The sequence below is a fragment of the Tachysurus vachellii genome, chromosome 5, assembly GCF_030014155.1.
Source record: "Tachysurus vachellii isolate PV-2020 chromosome 5, HZAU_Pvac_v1, whole genome shotgun sequence".
In the NCBI taxonomy this organism is placed as follows: domain Eukaryota; kingdom Metazoa; phylum Chordata; class Actinopteri; order Siluriformes; family Bagridae; genus Tachysurus; species Tachysurus vachellii.
In genome coordinates this window covers 28026008-28046688 of record NC_083464.1, presented here as the reverse complement: position 1 = coordinate 28046688, position 20681 = coordinate 28026008, and the positions used below count along the sequence as shown (strand labels likewise).

General features: G+C 44.8%; 1 protein-coding gene across 5 annotated transcripts; it reads right to left on the bottom strand.

Moving 5' to 3' along the window:
- Nucleotides 1–35: 35 nt before the first annotated feature.
- On the bottom strand, nucleotides 36–20420 carry chd4b (chromodomain helicase DNA binding protein 4b). 5 transcript variants are annotated; one of them, XM_060870938.1, is made up of 41 exons: nucleotides 20260–20418; nucleotides 20037–20080; nucleotides 19410–19489; nucleotides 19172–19287; nucleotides 18718–18981; nucleotides 18382–18500; nucleotides 17948–18225; nucleotides 17684–17796; nucleotides 16979–17099; nucleotides 16633–16802; nucleotides 16199–16453; nucleotides 15881–16084; nucleotides 15459–15667; nucleotides 14278–14409; nucleotides 13970–14066; nucleotides 13696–13887; nucleotides 13299–13499; nucleotides 12908–13045; nucleotides 12568–12689; nucleotides 12241–12414; nucleotides 11980–12121; nucleotides 11739–11870; nucleotides 11545–11662; nucleotides 11302–11426; nucleotides 11135–11227; nucleotides 10863–11004; nucleotides 10538–10707; nucleotides 10198–10372; nucleotides 9935–10024; nucleotides 9709–9800; nucleotides 9462–9595; nucleotides 9104–9248; nucleotides 8672–8828; nucleotides 8333–8433; nucleotides 7998–8247; nucleotides 7759–7821; nucleotides 7359–7496; nucleotides 7174–7282; nucleotides 6719–6851; nucleotides 6397–6592; nucleotides 36–2314 (listed from the first exon to the last, which is right to left on the bottom strand). In XM_060870938.1, the coding sequence occupies exons 3-41, from the start codon at nucleotides 19462–19464 to the stop codon at nucleotides 2139–2141; spliced, it is 5841 nt and encodes a 1946-aa protein (XP_060726921.1). In that variant the 5' UTR covers nucleotides 19465–19489; nucleotides 20037–20080; nucleotides 20260–20418; the 3' UTR covers nucleotides 36–2138. The 5 variants fall into 5 exon arrangements, with proteins under 5 accessions (XP_060726921.1, XP_060726920.1, XP_060726919.1 ...); XM_060870937.1 differs by lacking the exon at nucleotides 20037–20080 and having other exon boundaries at nucleotides 19410–19492; nucleotides 20136–20420; XM_060870936.1 differs by lacking the exon at nucleotides 20037–20080 and having other exon boundaries at nucleotides 20136–20420.
- Nucleotides 20421–20681: the final 261 nt, after the last annotated feature.

Below are 20681 nucleotides of genomic sequence, written 5' to 3'. Positions count from 1 at the left end.
CACACACACACACACACACACACACACACAAAATATTGTTCTTGTTAATGAGTTTTATTGCAGGTCTCAAAAAAAACAACAACAACAATATTAACGTATATAAACAATAACAGGGTAACAACCGTAATTACAAAGTGAGCTCATCAAAAGGGATTGGAGCTTTCTGGGTGACATCATCATTCATTGACAGGGGAAAAGACTGTTTATGAAAACAGAGTGTGTGGAATAAACAACAGCAATAACAACAACAACAACAACATCAGTGAGTGTGTGTCCCAGTCTCTACGTTCTGATTCCCACTGCACAAAAAAAGTACACTACCTAAGCAGTGTTAGGTAGCTAGCTAAAACAGAGAAGTAAAAATGCTTTGGCTGTTACCATGACAGCTCAGAACAGATGCATCCCAAATTGCAAAAGTAGTACACTAAATACTACGCTAACTGCTGGCCCCTTTTTCAGGGCTGTGTCCCAAACTAACCACAAGCTGTGCAGTAAACAGCATCTCGAAGCAATACACTGGTCTGGGATTTGTGATACAGCCACACTGGTCTAGAACTTTGTTGATGAACAATAAGTAAGCTCCATACTATATCAGATATAGTGGAGAACAGTTTAGGTGTGGATATGATTTGGGAGACAGTCATTTGTTTTTACTGCTGAACTGACCCCTACACACTGAACTAGGTAACACTCTAGCTCTGGTATCTCTGGTGATTTTCTATTCAGTATAGTGGTATGAGATTTGGGGCACAGCCCATGACCCAGTCCACAGATTCCATTCCAAACCACTGTAGTGTTAATGTGTCATAACTGCAGAATGCTACTGGGGGTTTGTGCACTATGGTACACACAACACATTGAAACACAGGCCAAAGCCATTACTAAGTGTTGCAGGTTTAGCTGCTCGGAAGACACAGTCTACACGTGAACCCGTGCTGGGATTTAAACTTACAACCTTTTTTAACCAGGGCTTCCTAACAAACTTTTAATCTCTAATTAATATTCTCTTTTATTATTGAATAACTTTCTTTTCTTTGATCAGGGGATAGAGAGTTTCAGTCGTACACAGGAAGTATAGAGACGCAGAAGGCGTCCGAAATAACACCAACCATCTGGAGCTCATTCACATAAAAATAAATATTTTGTGGTTTCACTGCAGCCAGCAGAACACATGACCTTTTTAAAGCAAACCCAAGATTAATTTTAGATTGAAACAATGGAAATGTTTTTTTTTACTTTGGTTGACAGTTTCCTACATTACCCACAATGCCATGTGCCTACAGTATACTGAGAGTGGTGCAGTGAGATTCAACCTTCATGTCATTTCTACCTAAAGATGGTGAAGGCACTAACTGGCCTCTGTGAGGTGGAGTCCAGCGTTTCCTCAGACACTTCAACCCTCCACTTTTTATGAAAATAACGCTGAACCTCACTGCAAATGAAAGACTTGGGTATGAAAAGAAGAACTTGCTCTTTTACAAGAAATAAAAGAAAAAAACAGGCGCTTTAGATGATAAACATGCAGTTTTTTTTCGCATGGACTACTGTTACCACAATTTACACTCAGACGAGACCACAACACAAGTTCAGCTTTACAGCCACGCCTCCACTCATTTGCATAGAAAAAAGAAAACATCAATCTGATTGGTCTGCTTTCACTGATGTCATAATCTCTGCTCAGAGTCTTCTTTAGTAAGCAAATAATCAGTGCCAGATCGAACACTTACTGATGTAACCCTGGTCTCCATCTCAACCCCTTTCTAACTGGGACTTGGGACACAGCCAGAAGAAAGGCTCACTAAAGTCAGTCTATCATTTGTTAATGTGAACGCACTCTGCATTACTACTCCAGCACAAAAGAAGGTTAGTTTGGATTGGAACACACCCAGATATACAGTACAGAGTAACTGGAGTCAAAATGTCTTTCTTTCCTTCGTTCTCCTTTTCTCTCATTCGGACTGGGGAGCAGCCTAATCTAGGGATAGGGTCAAAGGTTACATTGTCATTTGCTATTGTGAATATAGCATCTTATCTGTGTCACCTGGTCAGAAAGGGGGTGAGCTATAGGGAAGTGAATCTGGATTAGGACACAGCCTAAAGTAAGGAAGGACAATCGGGGTCAACAGGTTACTCGGGGGTCAGCGGGGTGCTTGAGTCTGAGTGGCCTCTGACCCCCGACTGGCTAGACGACTGAGGATGCTGCGTTCTGACATCTGCAATCGCACAGCAACTGGTGGTATCCGGGCGATGGTTGCTGGGAGACGAGTGACATCAGCTTTCATGTCGCTAAGCAACTCCTCCAACTGTTTAAGTACTGTGAGACAGACAGGTAGAAAAAAAGAAAAACGATGAGGTCAAATGATCAGGGCTGTACTTAATGCAAGTATAGTGTAGTTTCGTGTAGTGTAGTGTAGAGTACAATAGTGTACAGTAGAGTAGTGTAGTGTACTGTAGTGTAGAGTAGTGTTGCGTTGTGTAGAGTAGAGTAGAAGTGAGTGTAGTGTAGTGTAGAGTAGTGAGGAGCTATTGATGTTCTATTGATATTAGATATTAGAGTGGTGTAGTGTATTGTAGAGTAGTGTAGTGTAGAGTGGTGTAGTGTATTGTAAAATAGTATAGTGTAAAGTGGAGTAGTGTTGTATAGTGTAGTTTAGTGTAGTGTCATGTGCAGTGAAGAGTGTGCAGTGTAGTGCTGTATAGTGTGGTGTAGTGTGTTGTCTAGTGTTAAGTGGTAGAGTGTAGTTTGGTAGAGCGTAGTTTTGTGTAGTGTAGAGTGCTGTATAGAGTAGTGTAGTGTTGTATAGTGTTATAGTGTAGTTTAGTGTAGTGTGATGTATAGTGTAGATTGTGTTGTGTAGTGTAGTTTAGAATTGTGTAGTGTAGGGTAGAGTAGTGTAGTGTAGAGAGGTGTACTGTAGTGATGTTTGGAGTGGTGTAGTGTAATGTAGTTTAAAGTGGTGTAGTGTAGTATTATGTAGTGTAGTGTGGAGTAGTACATTGTAGTGTAGAGTAGCGTAGTGTAATGTAGTGTAGTGTAGTTCCCTTTAGAGGGAACTTGACGCTGTGTCAGGGCTGACGCTATAGGAATGCTTCTGTGCGGAAGTTGTGTCTGAAGCTTTGTGTGCACACATGGCAATTTCAGGAAACACTCCGTGTATGTTTTTGTCGATTGTCTGTCCGGACTGTCATTTTAAGGAGGTCCCTGCATCCATGTCCCCACTTTAGGGTCTGTGCCTGCTCCTCTTTCTTACACAGATCTGTACCCTAGGTTAGCACCTGCCAGTGAGCTGCTTCAGGGCCCCCTGGAGATTTGCAAGAGGTTGACACCACTCTCAGATAATCAGGCAGCATAGGAACTTCTGCCTCACTGGGTCCTGGATACCGTGGAAAAAAGGGTACCGGATCCAGTTCACCTCCAGTCCCCACGTGTTTTCAGGGTGTGCTGCCCATGATCGTTGGCAAACACCAGGCAGTGTTCCTCCAAGACTTCTCTCGCTTCTGTGGAAAGGGGCCATAGAACAATGTTCCCCTCCCAGAGCAGGATTCCGGCTTTTACAGCCGATAGGACTTATGTTGACCGCCCAAGCTAGTGGCGTAACTCCTCCTCCCTTTTTGTCTGTTTTGGGAGCCAGAACAGGGGTAATCCGGATTCCAAACAGCGTCGGAGGCACGTGGTCTGGCCTAGACTCTCGGCATCAGTGTTCACTCCACTAGCGGTATCGTCCAGTACCTTAGCCAGGGGTGTTCCCCTTAAAGATATTTGTGCTGTAGCGGGTTGGTCCTCTCTGCACACCTTTATCTGGTTCTATAACCTGGACCTGGAACCCACTCCAGGGTCCCAGGTCCTGCAGGGCTATTGATGTTCTGTTGCCATGTGTGGCGGCGTGGGTATTGGCGTTCCCATAGCAGCGTCAGCCCCGATGCATCGTTGAGTTCCCTCAATAGGAAACTACACCAGGTTACATATGTAATCCAGTTCCCTGAAAAGGGAACGAGACGCTGCGTCGCTTGCCACACCCCGGGCATCCTCTCACACTTCCTTCGGACAAATAGAAGGAGAATTGTGACATAGATGCCCTTATATGGACTTGCTGGCACGTAATCACTTCGTCACATGTCCTTCCCGAGACATTAAATTGGTGAGTGTGCATACAGAGCTTCAGACACAATTTCCTCACAGAAGCATTCCCTTAACATCAGCCCTGACACAGCATCTTGTTCCCTTCTAGTTTAGAGTGTAATGTAGTGTAGAGTAGTGTAATGTAGTTTAGAGTGGTGTAGAGTAGTGTAATGTAGAGTGGTGTAGAGTAGTGTAATGTACTTTAAAGTGGTAAAGTGTAGTGTTGTGTAGTGTAGAGTAGTGTAGGGTGGTGTAGAGAAGAGTAGTGTAGTGTAGAGCGGTGTAGTGTAGTGTATTGTAGAGTAGTGTAGTGTAGAGTGGTGTAGTGTATTGCAAAATAGTGTAGCGTAGCATGGTGTAGCGTTGTATAGTGTAGTTTAGTGTAGTGTGATGTGTAGTGTAGTTTAGAGTAGTGTAGTGTAGAGCAGTGTAATGTAGTGTAGAGTAGTGTAGTGTAGAGCAGTGTAATGTAGTGTAGAGTAGTGTAGTGTAGTGTAGTGTAGAGTGGTGTAGTGTAGTTTAGAGTGGTGTAGTGTAGTTTAGAGTGGTGTAGTGTAGTTTAGAGTGGTGTAGTGTATTGTAGAGTGGTGTGGTGTAGTGTAGTGTAGAGTGGTGTAGTGTATTGTAGAGTAGTGTAGCGTAGTGTAGAGTGGTGTAGTGTAGTGTAGTGTAGTGTAGTGTAGTGTAGAGTGGTGTAGTGTAGTTTAGAGTAGTGTAGTGTAGTGTAGTGTAGTGTAGAGCGGTGTAGTGTATTGTAGAGTAGTGTAGTGTAGAGCGGTGTGGTGTATTTTAGAGTAGTGTAGTGTAGAGTAGTGTAGTGTAGTGTAGAGTAGTGTAGTGTAGAGTAGTGTAGTGTAGTGTAGAGTAGTGTAGTGTAGAGTAGTGTAGTGTAGAGTAGTGTAGTGTAGTGTAGAGTAGTGTAGTGTAGTGTAGTGTAGAGTAGTGTAGAGTAGTGTAGAGTAGTGTAGTGTAGTGTAGTGTAGAGTAGTGTAGTGTAGAGTAGTGTAGTGTAGTGTAGAGTAGTGTAGTGTAGTGTAGTGTAGTGTAGTGTAGAGTAGTGTAGTGTAGTGTAGTGTAGAGTAGTGTAGTGTAGTGTAGTGTAGAGTAGTGTAGTGTAGAGTGGTGTAGTGTAGAGTAGTGTAGTGTAGTGTAGTGTAGTGTAGTGTAGTGTAGAGTGGTGTAGTGTAGAGTAGTGTAGTGTAGAGTAGTGTAGTGTAGTGTAGTGTAGTGTAGTGTAGAGTGGTGTAGTGTAGTATAGAATAGTGTAATGCAGTTTAGAGTGGTGTGGTGTAGAGTAGTGTAGTTTAGAGTGGTGCAGTGTAGAGTGGTGTAGTGTTGTATAGTGTGGTTAAGTGTAGTGTGAGGTGTAGTGAAAAGTCTGCAGTGTAGAGTTGTATAGTGTTTTGTAGTGTGTTGTCTAGTGTTAATGGTAGAGTGTAGTTTGGTAGAGCATAGTTTTGTGTAGTGTAGAGTGCCGTATAGCGTAGTGTAGTGTTGTATAGTGTTATAGTGTAGTTTAGTGTAATGTAATGTGTAGTGTAGAGTGTGTTGTGTAGTGTAGAATGTGTAGTGCAGAGTGTGTATTGTAGAGTGGTGTAGTGTAGTGTAGTGTGATGTGTAGTGTAGTGTGTATTGTAGAGTGGTGTAGTGTAGTGTTGTGTGATGTGTCGTGTAGTGTTGTTTAGTGTAGTCAAGTGTAGTGTAGTGTTGTATAGTGTTGTGTGATGTGTAGTGTAGTGTATTGTAGAGTGGTGTAGTGTAGTGTTGTGTGATGTGTCGTGTAGTGTTGTTTAGTGTAGTCAAGTGTAGTGTTGTATAGTGATGTGTGATGTGTAGTGTAGAGTGTGTATTGTAGAGTGGTGCAGTGTAGTGTTGTGTGATGTGTCGTGTAGTGTTGTTTAGTGTAGTCAAGTGTAGTGTTGTTTAGTGTAGTCAAGTGTAGTGTTGTATAGTGTTGTGTGATGTGTAGTGTAGAGTGTGTATTGTAGAGTGGTGTAGTGTAGTGTTGTGTGATGTGTCGTGTAGTGTTGTTTATCGTAGTCAAGTGTAGTGTAGTGTTGTATAGTGATGTGTGATGTGTAGTGTAGAGTGTGTATTGTAGAGTGGTGTAGTGTAGTGTTGTGTGATGTGTCGCGTAGTGTTGTTTAGTGGAGTCAAGTGTAGTGTAGTGTTGTATTGTGTTGTGTGATGTGTAGTGTAGTGTGTGTATTGTAGAGTGGTGTAGTGTAGTGTAGTGTTGTGTGATGTGTTGTTTAGTGTAGTCAAATGAAGTTTACCTTTGTGCAGTACAGCATTGGCAGGTTTATTTCCCATCATGCTCTCTTTGCTCAGGTGTTGATGAGACTCGGCTAAACATTCCACCTCACTGAAGCGTGTGTTCAGAGCCATGGAGGGGTGAGCTGGGTCCTCACTCATGTTCAGATAAGCGGCTCTGCGCAACTGCTCCTCTATTACCAATGCCTGCTCCAACAACTACACACACACACAGCAAGTACATACACACAGGAGGCGAGACAGACAGAGCATAAATAATGTGTTTGAAAAAGTTATTTACGTGCGTGTGTGTGTGTGTGTGTGCGCGTCTGCATGTGTGAGTACCTTGAACCTGCGAGCGAGGAATTTGTTTTTGATCTCCAGGAAGTTCCCTCGGCTCATCTCTCCTTTAAAGGGCTGATTGAGGATGGAGAAGCGCGGGTCGTTCTGAACATCCTGCCAACGGGCATAACCATGTCTGACATCACAGGGTCAAAGGTCAACATGCACACAGACTGTGTAGTGTCAGTTGTAGGACAGAGCCAAAATGGCTGACATTCTCATAAGAATCTGAAGGAAACGTGAATGGTTCGTGTCAGACAGCGCTGAAAGGACTGCTCTAATAAATGTATGTGATTATTAGGGTTCTGCTGTAGTTAGAAAACTGTGTGTTTGGGACAGAACCAAAATCTCTGACAGTCTCAGACAGAGTGAAGTTAACAGTTAACTTGCTAGCTGATGTGCACTGAATAAACTTTATTTAAACCTGCTGTAGAACAGTTATTGCAATGTGAGGATACTGTATGATCCCAGCCAGGAGCCAGTAGTCATGGCGACGGTGCCAAATATCATACGTCTTCTTAGTGACGGTTGCAGCTCTCTCCTCGTTTTGCCACAGAGAGTGGAGTTCTGCACACACACACACACACAAATCAGTATCAAACATACATGGAAACACACACAAACACACACACACACACACAACCTGTGAATCCTCCATCTGCGATGTTGAACATGAATCTCTGTTTAACGTGTTTCTTCTTCTCCTCACTGTCTACTCCTCCATCCTCTCCGTTCATCCGAGACTCCTCCACTTTCACACCATCCTTCTCCATCTTTACTTCTGAGAGAGAGAGAGATTGAGAGAGACTGTTAAGAGAAGACAAACACAGCTGTGTGCTCTGGCAGCATACTACATATATGCCTTGATGTGTCCGAGAGACAGTGGAGTGATTCTCTCCCTCTCTCTCTCTCTCTCTCTCTCTCACACACACACACAAAAACACACACACAGACAAACACAGGGAAGGAGAGAGAGAAACATCCTTTACTGAGTAAGTGTGATGTATAACACTAATGTGGTAGATATGTGTGTGTGTATACACCTCTCTTCTCCTCTGCTGTTAAATGGCTGTCCGTTTTCTCACTCTTTTCATCACGGCACTCTTCTAGAATTAAGACACACATACCATTATATTGCACTCCAGTCTGAGGCAGAGACAGTCAAACAGACATACTGACAGACTGTAGAGTGATAGACAAACAGACATAGAGACAGACAGATAGAGGACTGTATGGAGATATACTGACACGTATACAGGTAGACAGCAGAACTCTTTCTGACCTTTGGGCTGGGAAGAGTCTAAGGTGCTGGTGACCTCTGACTTTTCCCCTTTGACCTCTTCATTCTTTGGTGAACATGCAGAGCTTTCCTCTTTTTGTCCAGCTTTCTCTTTCTCTTTTTCTCCTGCTGCATCCTTCATCCCTTCATCTTTCTCCAGTGAGGGTGATGTGCTGTCTACCTCCGTCTCCTGTCCTGTTCCTGTCTTCTCTGGACTCAGGGAGGTCTCTCCATCATCTGGAATCTCAATCACCTGACAGACAGACAGACACACAGACAGGCAGCAGGTCACAGACAGAAGTAGGGACAGAGACAGACAGATGTCTGGTGGTCATTACCTCGTCATCCTGCATGTGAGTGCTCCTTCTGTCTTTCTCTCCCTCTCCCTCCATCCTGTCCTCCATCTCTCGTTCTGACTCCTCCCCTTTGGACAGCTCCTCTGATCGGGAAGAGGCGGGGTTTAATGGACACTTACTACATTATGGTTAACAGAGCAGACATATTAATAATGACTTCATAACCTTACTGGATTGTACTGCCATGTATTAGACAGTCTCTGGTGTGACTTCAGCATGGTGTCTAGTTAGCATAAGGTCTAAAGTTATTTTACTCTAGGTTAGTGTTACTTTAGCTGAATATTAGCAGGAGTCTAGAATGAAGTTAGGATCAGGTGGCACCTGGTGCAGGTGTGTTGGGTTGTGTGTCTCCAGGTGTTCCAGTAGAGGGTGTTTTGGGGTCTTCTCCCATGGCAACAGCAACTGCTCTTTTATTTTCCTCAATTTCCTTCATCCATGGCATTGACCACTGACCATTCACATGCTCAAATTCCTGAACCTGCAGGACAGAATCACAGGTCAGTAACTACACCAGTAACCAATCACATATCAGTAACTACACCAGCAGCCAATCACACAGCAGTAACTACACATCACACATTACACTCTGTCTCACACTCACACACACTCACACACACTCACACACACTCACACACACTCACACACACTCACACACACTCACACACACTCACACACACTCACACACACTCACACACACTCACACACACACACTCACACTCACACACACACACACACTCACACACAGACAAAGACCTTCTTCCGTATCAGGGACATCACACCGATGCGTGTTAGGACATGTTGCCGTGACAACCCTTCTCGAGGAACTCCATCAGCGAAAGTTTCTGCGCCATCAGCACCCGGTTCACAAAGATGGCGCATGAACAGAGAGACATACGCCCTGAGAGAGAGACAAAGAGAGAGAGACAAGCCCTTAGAAAGAGAGAAAGAGGGACATACAACCTGAGAGAGAGAGAGAGAGAGAGAGAGAGAGAGAGAACCCTATGCCCTGAGTTTCTGTCTATGTGACTGCCCTCCTTTAAATCCCTTCTGCAGTCCACCTCTCCTTGTCTACCCTTCATCTTTCTGTCTGCACCATCCCACACCCACATACTTGAACTCTTTCTCAGATTTGCCCCTCAGGTCTCGGACGAGCCACTGCGTGGTGAAAGCATCCTGTGGCGGCATCCCATAACGCATCACTGCATTCAGGAAGGCCTTCCTCTGACGGGAGTTAAAACCCAACACCTACAGGAAGAGAGTCACAGACAGAGAAACACAGGAGGAAGTAAGTAAGTGGAAGAAGAAGAAGAAGAAGAAGAAGAAGAAGAAGAAGAAAAAGAAGCAGCAGCAATGGAGACCTCAATGTTCCCGCCCACTCTGGCCAGCAGGGGGGGCAAAGGCTTCTCTTTATCGTTCCTAAGACCTTTACGACTCGGCCTACGGTTGTTTGCTACAAAGAGAGAAACAGACAGACAGACAGGTTTAGTGATTTATTATCTCTCACATGGGGGTTTGTGAATAATATCTGCTAAGAAGAGAGAAACAATCACACAAACGCGCACACACACACACACACACGCACACCTTCGGAGCGCTCATCAAAGTCCTCATCTCCCTCCTCTGAGGCCACGGAGTAATCTGATTGGTTGTCAGACTGGTCATCATGCCATTCTGCTTGAAGTTGAAAAAACATCTAATATTATTTTTAGAGTTAAAGAAATTAAGATTAAAAACTCAGTGTGCGTGTCTCTCTCTCTCTCTCTCTCTCTCTCTCTCTCTCACACACACACAAACACACCCACACACACGATAAGAGCAGGGTGAATATAGCAGACAGTAGGTTTTACCTTGTTCCTCCTGTGAACAGTCGTTGTAGTTGACAGGTTTGCGAGGTCTCTTGCCCTTCCCTAGGTGACTGGCTAACACCTCCTGCTGCTGTTCGTAATGATGACGCAGTAACTTCTCCCAATAATCCGGGTCCACGTTTTCCTCCTGCTTTATGATCTCCCTGTCCACCTCCTCCTACACACACACACACATATATATATATATACACAGAGGCTTGTTAATATATATTAAAAAAAAAAAGATGTTTGTTAATATAAAATGCAACAGAAATACACAAAATCCATGTTATTGTAATATAAAGTACTCCTAACATAGAAACAATACTGTTCTAACACACACCTCATCTTCCTCGTCTTTAACCACGTACTGGGCCACTTTAAAGGAGCTCAGGTATTCATTCATGCTCTGCAGCTCTGTGTCATCCGTAGCGTCCTGGTTTCGGTCCAGCAGTTTAGTAATGGCTTTATCATCATAGTGAATCACGCTGCTGTCCTCCTCCTTATTATCACCTGGAACAGGTACACCATTAACACCAAACAACCAAAACACTCACCAGGATTTATACATCTGTTATAAAGCTTCAAGTTGCTGAAGTATTTGTGACTGGACCGTAAACCGGCTGCTGTTTTAGTGAGAATGAACACACTCATTTATTCCTCCTCACCTTCTCCGGTGTCGTCTTTAAACAGCTCCTCCGTGCCAAATTTTAAGATGTCGTCCAGTTCCTGTTTGGACATGGAGCCCGCCTTTGACCCCAACCCGGGTCGTACCACTAAGTGAGTCAGCATCATCTTTTTCTTTGCCACCTGCACTCAGACATACACACACAAATTGCTGTAAGGAGTCATTTACAAATAAAAGTGAGTTTTCCAAGGAGTCATTTATAAATGAAAGTGAATCACTCAGTGAGTCATTTGAAAAATGTGAATCACTGACCTGAGTGATCCTCTCCTCCACAGAAGCCTTAGTGACAAACCGATAAATCATCACCTTCCTGTTCTGACCGATACGGTGAGCCCTGCTGAATGCCTGAAGAAGAACAGAAGATCATGATCACTGTGAGCGTGTGTGTGTGTGTGTTTACGGTGTCCTGTCCATTATACCTGAATGTCATTGTGTGGATTCCAGTCCGAATCATAGATGATGACTGTGTCTGCGGTTGCCAGGTTGATGCCTAAACCTCCTGCTCGTGTAGAGAGCAGAAACACAAACTGTGGAGCGCCAGGGGCTGAGAAGAAAAACACCATATGTGTTTTATTATTTAACGGTGCAGAGTACAGGAAGGTACATATTATACCACATTAGTCCATGAAACTTCTGCTTGTGTGTGTGTGTTTCTGTCTCACCATTGAACCTGTCGATGGCCTCCTGTCTCATCACCCCCGTCACTCCTCCATCAATCCGTTCATATTTATATCCCTCGTTCTCCAGGAAATCCTCCAACAGGTCCAACATTTTGGTCATCTGCACAAAACACACTTTGTGTTTGTGTGTATAAAGAGTGTATATATGTTATGGGAAAGTGTGTGTGTGTGTGTACCTGTGAGAAGATGAGCACTCTGTGTCCCCCCTCCTTCAGATTCCTCAACATCTTACACAGCAGCATCAATTTCCCAGAAGCCTTTGTGAGAGATCCACCTTCATACATCCCATTGGGCATTTTAGGGGCTTCCTGTCATCCACAGCCAAAAGAAAGCAAGCATTAGAGAAGGCACTTAATAATCCCCACTCTGGTGTGTAATGGTACAGTCCTGTGGAGTGAGAGAATGGGGGAAGCTTACAATAGCGGCTGTGGGGAAGAGATAGGGGTGATTGCAGCACTTCTTCAGATCCATCACCACGTTCAGGAGAGACACCTGATTCCCACCACCGCGTGTGTTCAGAGCCTCAAAGTTACGTGTGAGGATGTACTTATAGTACTTCCTGTACACACACAAAAACACACACACACACACACACACACACACGCGCACACACTCCTGTTATATCCAGCAAGAGCACTATAGAGTACGCACCATAGACAGTATGTGTGTGTGTCTCACTTCTGCATGGTGCTGAGCTCAACACGGACAATGAGTTCAGTTTTAGAAGGCATGTGCTTGAAAACGTCGGCTTTGAGACGCCGCAGCATGTGAGGTCCCAACATGTCGTGCAGTTTCTTAATCTGATCCTCCTTAGCTATGTCTGCAAACTCCTCCAGAAATCCTTCCAGGTTACTGCAACACACACACAGTGTGGTTACACCCCTGCAGGTGTATAGCTTCCAAGTACAGGTGAGCACAGACTGAGTGCACTGTTCAGTACAAATGTTGTGCGCACACACACACACACACACACACACACACACACACACACACACAAACACGTACTTGAACCTCTCAGGAGTGAGGAAGTTGAGCAGATGGAACAGTTCCTCCAGGTTGTTCTGTAGTGGAGTTCCCGTTAACAACAGTTTATGCTGCAGAGGATAATTATTCAACACCCGAAAAAACTGTGAGAGAAGGAGAGAGAGAAGGAGAGAGAGAAGGAGAGAGAGAGAGAGTGAGAGAGAGAGACAAAACAAGGTGTAGGTCAATTAAGTGTCTTCTAAAGTGTGTGCTTTCATAGGTTTGTGTTTACTTGGTGTGTGGTGGGTTTTTGTGTGTACTAAGCATGTGTGCATTATGAATGTGTATAATGTGTGTATATACTGTGTGTGTGTCTCCATACCTTGGACTGGTTGTTCTTTAGGCGGTGAGCTTCATCCACTACGAGACACGCCCAGTCTATAGATCCCAACACGGCCTGATCGATCGTGATCAACTCGTATGATGTCAACAAGACGTGGAACTTCACTGCTGCCTCTTTCTGTAACCAGACAACAAATACCACTGTCAACAACACTAAATAACACTGAGTTATGCCTGCTTACAATTGAATTGTCTCTACATTGCCTAGACCTGGGTAACGTTTACTCCGCTCAGAGGGGAGGTCATGTCTCATACCTGAGGCTGATGCTGGTGTGGTTTTTGTGTGATTTTTACTGCAGGTCATTTTCTCTCTGTGAATGTATCCTTTACACACTGAACACCTCCACAAGGCTGAGTGATGAGATACTCACCTTCATCTTGGAGGCTTTCTTTCCTCCACGGATGGCGTGATTCTCAAAGCTGAACTCATTTTCCCGGATCACGGCTCGGCTGTCTTTATCTCCCACATACGTGACGACGTACATATCTGGAGCCCACATTTCAAACTCCCGCTCCCAGTTAATGATAGTGGAGAGAGGAGCACTCACCAGGAATGGGCCTTTAGAATGACCCTACACCCACACACACACACACACACACTTTACAGTTTTTAACCTTAAAGGTTACACTGTTATAATGTAGATGTTACACCTCATACTGATATAAATGACACACTTTTACAGAGTAAATGTGACACACATTAATATAGATGTTAAACATCATGGTGGAATAACAGGAACATTCTGGAACAATCCTCTTTGAACACACCTCTTTGAAGAGCGAGTAGAGGAAGACGGCAGTCTGTACGGTTTTGCCGAGGCCCATCTCGTCAGCGAGGATAGTGTCTGTGCCCTGAGACCAGGAGAACCGTAGCCAGTTCAGTCCCTCCAGCTGATACGGGTGTAACGTCCCCCCAGTCACATCCAGATACTCCGGCTGTCTGTCAAACTTCACCGTTGGCTACAGACAGACAGACCTTTTTGTATATCCTACCTTTGTGTATGTGTGTGTGTGTGTGTGTGTGTGTGTGTGTGTGTCTTACATCCACCACAGGGTTTACAGGAGGCTTTTCTATCTTTCGCACTTTCACCTTCTTTAGTTTCTTTCCTGGACGGCCTTCATCACCAATCATCATCTCTCTGAGACAGAGAAAGAAGAGAGTTAATAAATTTGTCTTCATAATGAATGTAATGCCCCGTATTAACCCCGCCTATGTTGGCCCCGCCCTGTGTTGGCCCCGCCCTGAACTGTCACTTGTCTTATGATATTAGTCATGTCAGTCAATTAATTAAGACATATTCTGTTTGTGTGTGTGTGTGTGTGTGTGTGTGTGTGTGTGTGTGTGTGTACCTGTGGTTCCAATAGTGCTGTTTATACGTGTCATAATCAGGGATTTCCATGTCCTCACTCTCCCATGATGACTGATCATAGGGCAGATCTCTCCATTTTATCAGATAATGAACATTACTCTTCTTATCCACACTGAGAGAAAAGGAACAGAGGAAGATTGCAAAAATAAACAAGCAGATTTGATTTTTTTTTCAATAAAATGCCCCTAGATGTCTTTCTACAGTCAGTCCTTCTACAAGCATTCAGAATTTTCTATGATATTACTTTTGACTTCAAGACTACTGTACACTGTTCAGACGTCCCTGATAACAGAGATGAACAGAAACATTTTAAACTACAGGTTAAAGCTAAAAAATGATGAAGCCACACCCAGTTTCCACACTGACAGAATACATTTAAAACGTACCCGACAGCGTTCAGTGTGGGAGTGTGTACCCGACAGCGTTCAGTGTGGGAGTGTGTACCCGACAGCGTTCAGTGTGGGAGTGTGTACCCGACAGCGTTCAGTGTGGGAGTGTGTACCCGACAGCGTTCAGTGTGGGAGTGTGTACCCGACAGCGTTCAGTGTGGGAGTGTGTACCCGACAGCTTTCAGTGTGGGAGTGTGTACCCGACAGCTTTCAGTGTGGGAGTGTGTACCCGACAGCGTTCAGTGTGGGAGTGTGTACCCGACAGCGTTCAGTGTGGGAGTGTGTACCCGACAGCGTTCAGTGTGGGAGTGTGTACCCGACAGCGTTCAGTGTGGGAGTGTGTACCCGACAGCGTTCAGTGTGGGAGTGTGTACCCGACAGTGTTCAGTGTGGGAGTGTGTACCCGACAGCGTTCAGTGTGGGAGTGTGTACCCGACAGCGTTCAGTGTGGGAGTGTGTACCCGACAGTGTTCAGTGTGGGAGTGTGTACCCGACAGTGTTCAGTGTGGGAGTGTGTACCCGACAGTGTTCAGTGTGGGAGTGTGTACCCGACAGCTTTCAGTGTGGGAGTGTGTACCCGACAGCTTTCAGTGTGGGAGTGTGTACCCGACAGCGTTCAGTGTGGGAGTGTGTACCCGACAGCGTTCAGTGTGGGAGTGTGTACCCGACAGTGTTCAGTGTGGGAGTGTGTACCCGACAGTGTTCAGTGTGGGAGTGTGTACCCGACAGTGTTCAGTGTGGGAGTGTGTACCCGACAGCTTTCAGTGTGTACCTGTGGTTCAGGATGCGCTGGATGAGGAGCCACTCCATTTTCACTCCGTAGCGTCCGAACTGGTCGTCCATGCGGGCGTACAGCGGGTCTTTACTCTTCCTCCTCATGCTCTTATTATCATCACACTCAGACTGCTCCACACTTGGGGGCTCCTCCATATCAGTCTTACGCTGAAAGTTCCGGAACATCACCTGACAGTTCAGCTCCAACTGAGAGAGACAGAAAGAAAGAGAGAGACAGAGAGAAAGAGAGAGAGAGAGAGAGAGAGAGAGAGAGAGGGAGGAAGAGAGAGAGAGAGAGAGAGAGAGAGAGAGAGAGAGAGGGAGGAAGAGAGAGAGAGAGAGATTAAGTTCAGCACCAACTGGAGAGACAGACTGGAGAGACAGTTGTGTTGTGTTGTGTTGTGTTGTGTGTGTGTGTACCTGTAGCTCCTGTACCCATGAGCAGTGCCAGTATGACATGTTGCACCACTTTACAAAAAACTCCCTTTCCCTTCGGCCAACCAGAGGAGGTGGATCAGGGGCATCAGCTGGGAGGTCAGGTGGGCGGGGCACTGGAATTGGAGGCGGAGCTTCACCCCAGCGCCATGTAAGAACTTTCTGGACTTTTCCCTTCAGAGGAGGACACTGACGAACACACATTATGTTAACACAGATAAAATATACTGAAAGACAGACAGACAGCTAGAGAACCTAACACCAACACTCGCACACACACACGCACACACACACACATCTCACCCTGCAGCGGGGGCAGATCCACTCTCCGTTGGGGATGTCCGGTAGAGGGGGGTTGAGACAGTGCAGGTGATAAGATGATGGACACGTATCACAGCACAACAGCTCTCCTCCATCCTTACACACCCGACAGTACTCCATGTGGTGATCATCCTCCTCTTCTTCCTCCATCCCTCCATCGTCCCTCATCACTCTATCATTCTCCTCCTCACCCTCTGAGCTCTCCTCTCGTGCCTCCCACTGGATCCCCTCCTTCTCCTAACAGATATGCAGACAGACAGGCAGACACCAAGACAGGAAAAATAAACAAACTGCATAATAAATAAATTGTTAATGATAAAATCCATCTCTCTGACATAAGAACAATATTTTCGTCTTTACAAACATAGATATAAACAGATAGAGAGATGAGGAGACAGACAGGGTTGTGAACGTACACAGTGTGGACAGCTCCATGTGCCTTCAGGTGCTTTCTCCATGTCGGGGTCAAGACACACCATATGATAGGCTCTGGGACACGTGTCACACAGGATGATCTCCCCGCCCTGCTGACACACCTCACAGTAATCCTGATGGTCTGTCTCGTACCCATCTCCTTCCTCACTCACTGTGGGGGTGGTTGAGAAGGTATGGTGTGAGGTCAGGTTCAAGGGGCAAGGTCAGTGGGTCAGAAACACCCACTAGCTCTCAAATCACATCCTATACACTAACAGGAGTATACAATATTCCATACACATCACACTCTGTGTGTGTGAGTCAGATGAGTGCGTGTGTGTGTGAGACCTTTCTTCTTCTTCTTGGAGTTCTTCAACTTTTTGCTCTTAGTGCGGCTACTGCGGCTTGACCCATCACTCACCGAAAAACCGTCAAAACCATCACTCTCACCATCATCATCCTCACCACTCTGAGAGACAGACAGAGACAGAGAGGTGTAATCTATAATACACTGTAGAATGGTGCAAGTGGGGGCAGGGTTTATAATAAACTGTAGAAGGATATGAGTTGAGGGTGGGGTTTATAATAAACTGTAGAAGGCTGTGAGTTGGGGCGGGGTTTATAATAAACTGTAGAAGGATATGAGTTGGGGCGGAGTTTATAATAAACTGTAGAAGGATATGAGTTGGGGCGGAGTTTATAATAAACTGTAGAAGGCTGTGAGTTGGGGCGGGGTTTATAATAAACTGTAGAAGGATATGAGTTGGGGCGGAGTTTATAATAAACTGTAGAAGGATATGAGTTGGGGCGGGATTTATAATAAACTGTAGAAGGCTGTGAGTTGGTAGGTGGGGTTTATAATAAACTGTAGAAAGATGAGTTGGGGCAGGATTTGTAATAAACTGTAGAAGCATATGAGTTGGGGGCAGATTATATTAAACTGTAAAAGGTTGTGAGTTGGGGGTGGGGTTTCTAATAAACTGTTAAAGGATATGAGTTGGGGTTTATAATAAACTGTAGAAGGATACAAGTTGGGGTTTATAATAAACTTACTGATGGTCTTTTTCTCTTAAATGCAGCCAGTTTGATTTTGAGTGGTGCCACTTTCTTCGCTTTAGACTTCTTATCCTGTGGTTTGGGCTTTGTCTTTCTGCGAGCATTTGGACCTGGACACACACACATAATGATATATCTGTTAATTTCCAAAAATCTCAAATTATTAAAATAAGTGAAACCATCTACTCCATTATTGTTGACTGATTTATTCCTTCGTCTCTCTTTCACCTCTTTCTCTCCATCTTTCACCCTCTCTCTCACCTTTGCCCTCTTTGGTCTTGGCTTTGCGTAGTGGTGGTGCAGCGGGTGCTGGTTGTGTTGTTGTTGTTGTTACTAAGGATGTTGTTGTTGTTGCTAAGGGAGGACCTGTTAGCTCCACCCCTCTAGATGTACTCATGGTGTCAATGGTCAGAGGGATGGGGCCAGTGCTTGTAGATCCCCTGATGGGGTTATTGGTGCTGAACTCACGCCACTTGGCTCCCAGCACCATCATCATCTTTGACACAGCAATTTTTGGATTCCGTGCTGAAATCAGAGGCCTGTGGCAGAGAGAGAGAGAGAGAGAGAGAGAGAGAGAAAGAGAGAGTCTGTTAGCATCACTCCATATATCTATTCCTCCACCTCTTGCTCTCCATCACTCCTTCTGATTTAGAGTGAGGTCTGACATCAGGGAGTTGCTCTGATCAGGAATGTACCTGATCATCTGACTGAAGGCTTTGTAGTTGGTGAGTGTGTGATAGTCCTCCTGTGTGAAGGTGTAGTCAATGTCCTTCATCCCCCACTCCGACAGCAGCTGGGCCGAAGTCTTCGGCCCCTGGACACCGAAAATTAATGTTTAATGAATTAACAAAAAGGAGGAAAAACAGAACAGCTTCTAATTTAGTGTATTTATCCATTCTCATCACTCTCTCTCATCTCCCCATTAGTCTAACATTCCTTCTTCCCACCTTCATCTAAACATTTCCACACCTGATTATTTCTCTCATCCCTCACTTCATTTTATAAAAAAATCTCAACCTTAAACCTCTCACCTGTCCAATGTCTTCATCATCGTCTTCATCATCTTCTTCCTCTGGTTCTGGAATCTTCCGTTTGTTTTTTCCTCCCCCACTCTTCTCTGCTTTCTTCCTGTCTTTGGAGGAGGAACTGGATTTCTTCTTCTTCTTCTTACTGGGGGCGTAATCGCTCCCTTCACTGTCTGATCGCATGGGCCGCTCTTCCTCCTCCTCCTCCTCCTCCTCCTCGTCCACCAGACGCAGAGCCTCCAGAACTTCAGGAGAGTTTACCACCACCTCCTAGATGACAGGAGAGAGGAAAATGAACGCGCTCACATCGTTTGTCTTCTGTCTTTGTGACATTTTTACACTTACTGAGATTTGAAGCTGATCATTTGACTGAGTTTGGATTTGTGTGTGTGGCAGGCAGAACTGAGAGGCCTGTGTGTGTGTGTGTGTGTGTGTGTGTGTGTGTGTGTGTGTGTGAGACCTCTCTGAGGGCTTTCTGTCGTTTACTCCCCCTGCTCTCTTTACTCTTCTTTGCTTTTTTCTTCTTCTTGGATTTAGGAGTTTCCATCTCAGGTATGTGTTCCTCTGCTCCATCATCTACCAGCCACATGAAAACCGATAAAAATATTTTAGTAAACATTAACCATATAAGCATGAAGGGTTAGAGATACAGACAGAACTGAGCTTCCCATGAGAAGTTTTATATGAAACATCCTCACCATGTAACAGGCTCCTGGACCCCAAATGTTCTGCGTCCTCTTCACTTCCTGACATACTGAAAGATCAAACGCTCGCGCATCTGCTGACACATATTTCATTCTATATTTAATATTATTATTTAATGACATTTTATTTAGTTATATATAAATATCTACATTTTTTCCCTCTGATCTTGTTTCAACTTCCCCTCGTCTATGTCACTTGTGCACCCGTATTTTGATTCAGGCCGCCCTTTGTATGATGTAATTGGTCACCTAGTGTCCCGCCTCTAGCACTGTGATTGGCTAAAGGCTCAGGTTCGCGCGACAAGCAGCAACATGCACTAATAGTAACACAGAAGTCGAGCAATAACTAACCCAGGGGGCGTGGCTTTTTGAATACGGGTAGGGAAAAAAGACCTCAGGTGAAGTTTGGCTAGCAGGACGCGTTATCCTTATTAGCAGGTGACGGAAATAAATATAATCGATAATATTTATTTCTTACATAAACGTCAAATTAAATGTATTACCACTCGTCTTTGGTGCAATTAAGAGTGAGAATAACTTAAAATGGGGCAGCAGCTAGCTAAGCTAAGCTAAGTAAACTGTCAAAATGGTTGAGTCCAAGTCCATGACTATATTACTTACTGACAGTTTGTAAACAGAAACCGAAACATTTCCACTTCACTGCACTGCAAACATAGAGAAATATAAACACATGAAGCAGATTATAATCAGATTACTCACAGGTCAGCAGTCCGAGGAAAAGATAACACAAGCTTCTGCTGCCTTTATTTCGGCAGAGAATTGAATTAAATCCTCATTAAACTAATGTTAAACTTCCGGAAGAAAGAAAGAGCTGTTCACTTGCTGTAATGTTATTTAGACACGACGTCCAGTGTTCACCCCCTGCCTTTCCTCTTCAATCCCTCACACACACAAAGAGCTCGTGGGGGGGACATCCCATAATAATCCTGAACACGAACACACACACACACACACACACACACTGAACTCAGCACAGCCACCTCGCAACCTACAGACCATAATAGTCACCCTGCCTAATACACACACTCTCTGTCCCTGCCCCCATAGCAACCATGTTACCATAGAGATGGCACCCCACCCTCCCTCGCTCTGTTCTGACATCCCATAATAGTCCAGTGCCATCCCATAATATACACAACTCCTACAAACAAGGGAAGGTTGAATGTGTGTGTGTGTGTGTGTGTGTGTGTGTTGGTGGGGGGCATTACAGTCAGTGACATGGTCTCTAGGGAAACTCTGGTAGAT

Coding starts and splice junctions, on each gene's coding strand:
- chd4b (XM_060870937.1), bottom strand. CDS start 19,464: ATGTCAGGAAGTGAAGAGGACGCAGAACATTTGGGGTCCAGGAGCCTG. Junction 15,668..15,880: donor CATGGGTACAGGAGCTACAG/GTACACACACAC, acceptor TGTCTCTCTCAG/TTGGAGCTGAACTGTCAGGT. Junction 10,373..10,537: donor TTAAAGACGAGGAAGATGAG/GTGTGTGTTAGA, acceptor GTGTGTGTGTAG/GAGGAGGTGGACAGGGAGAT.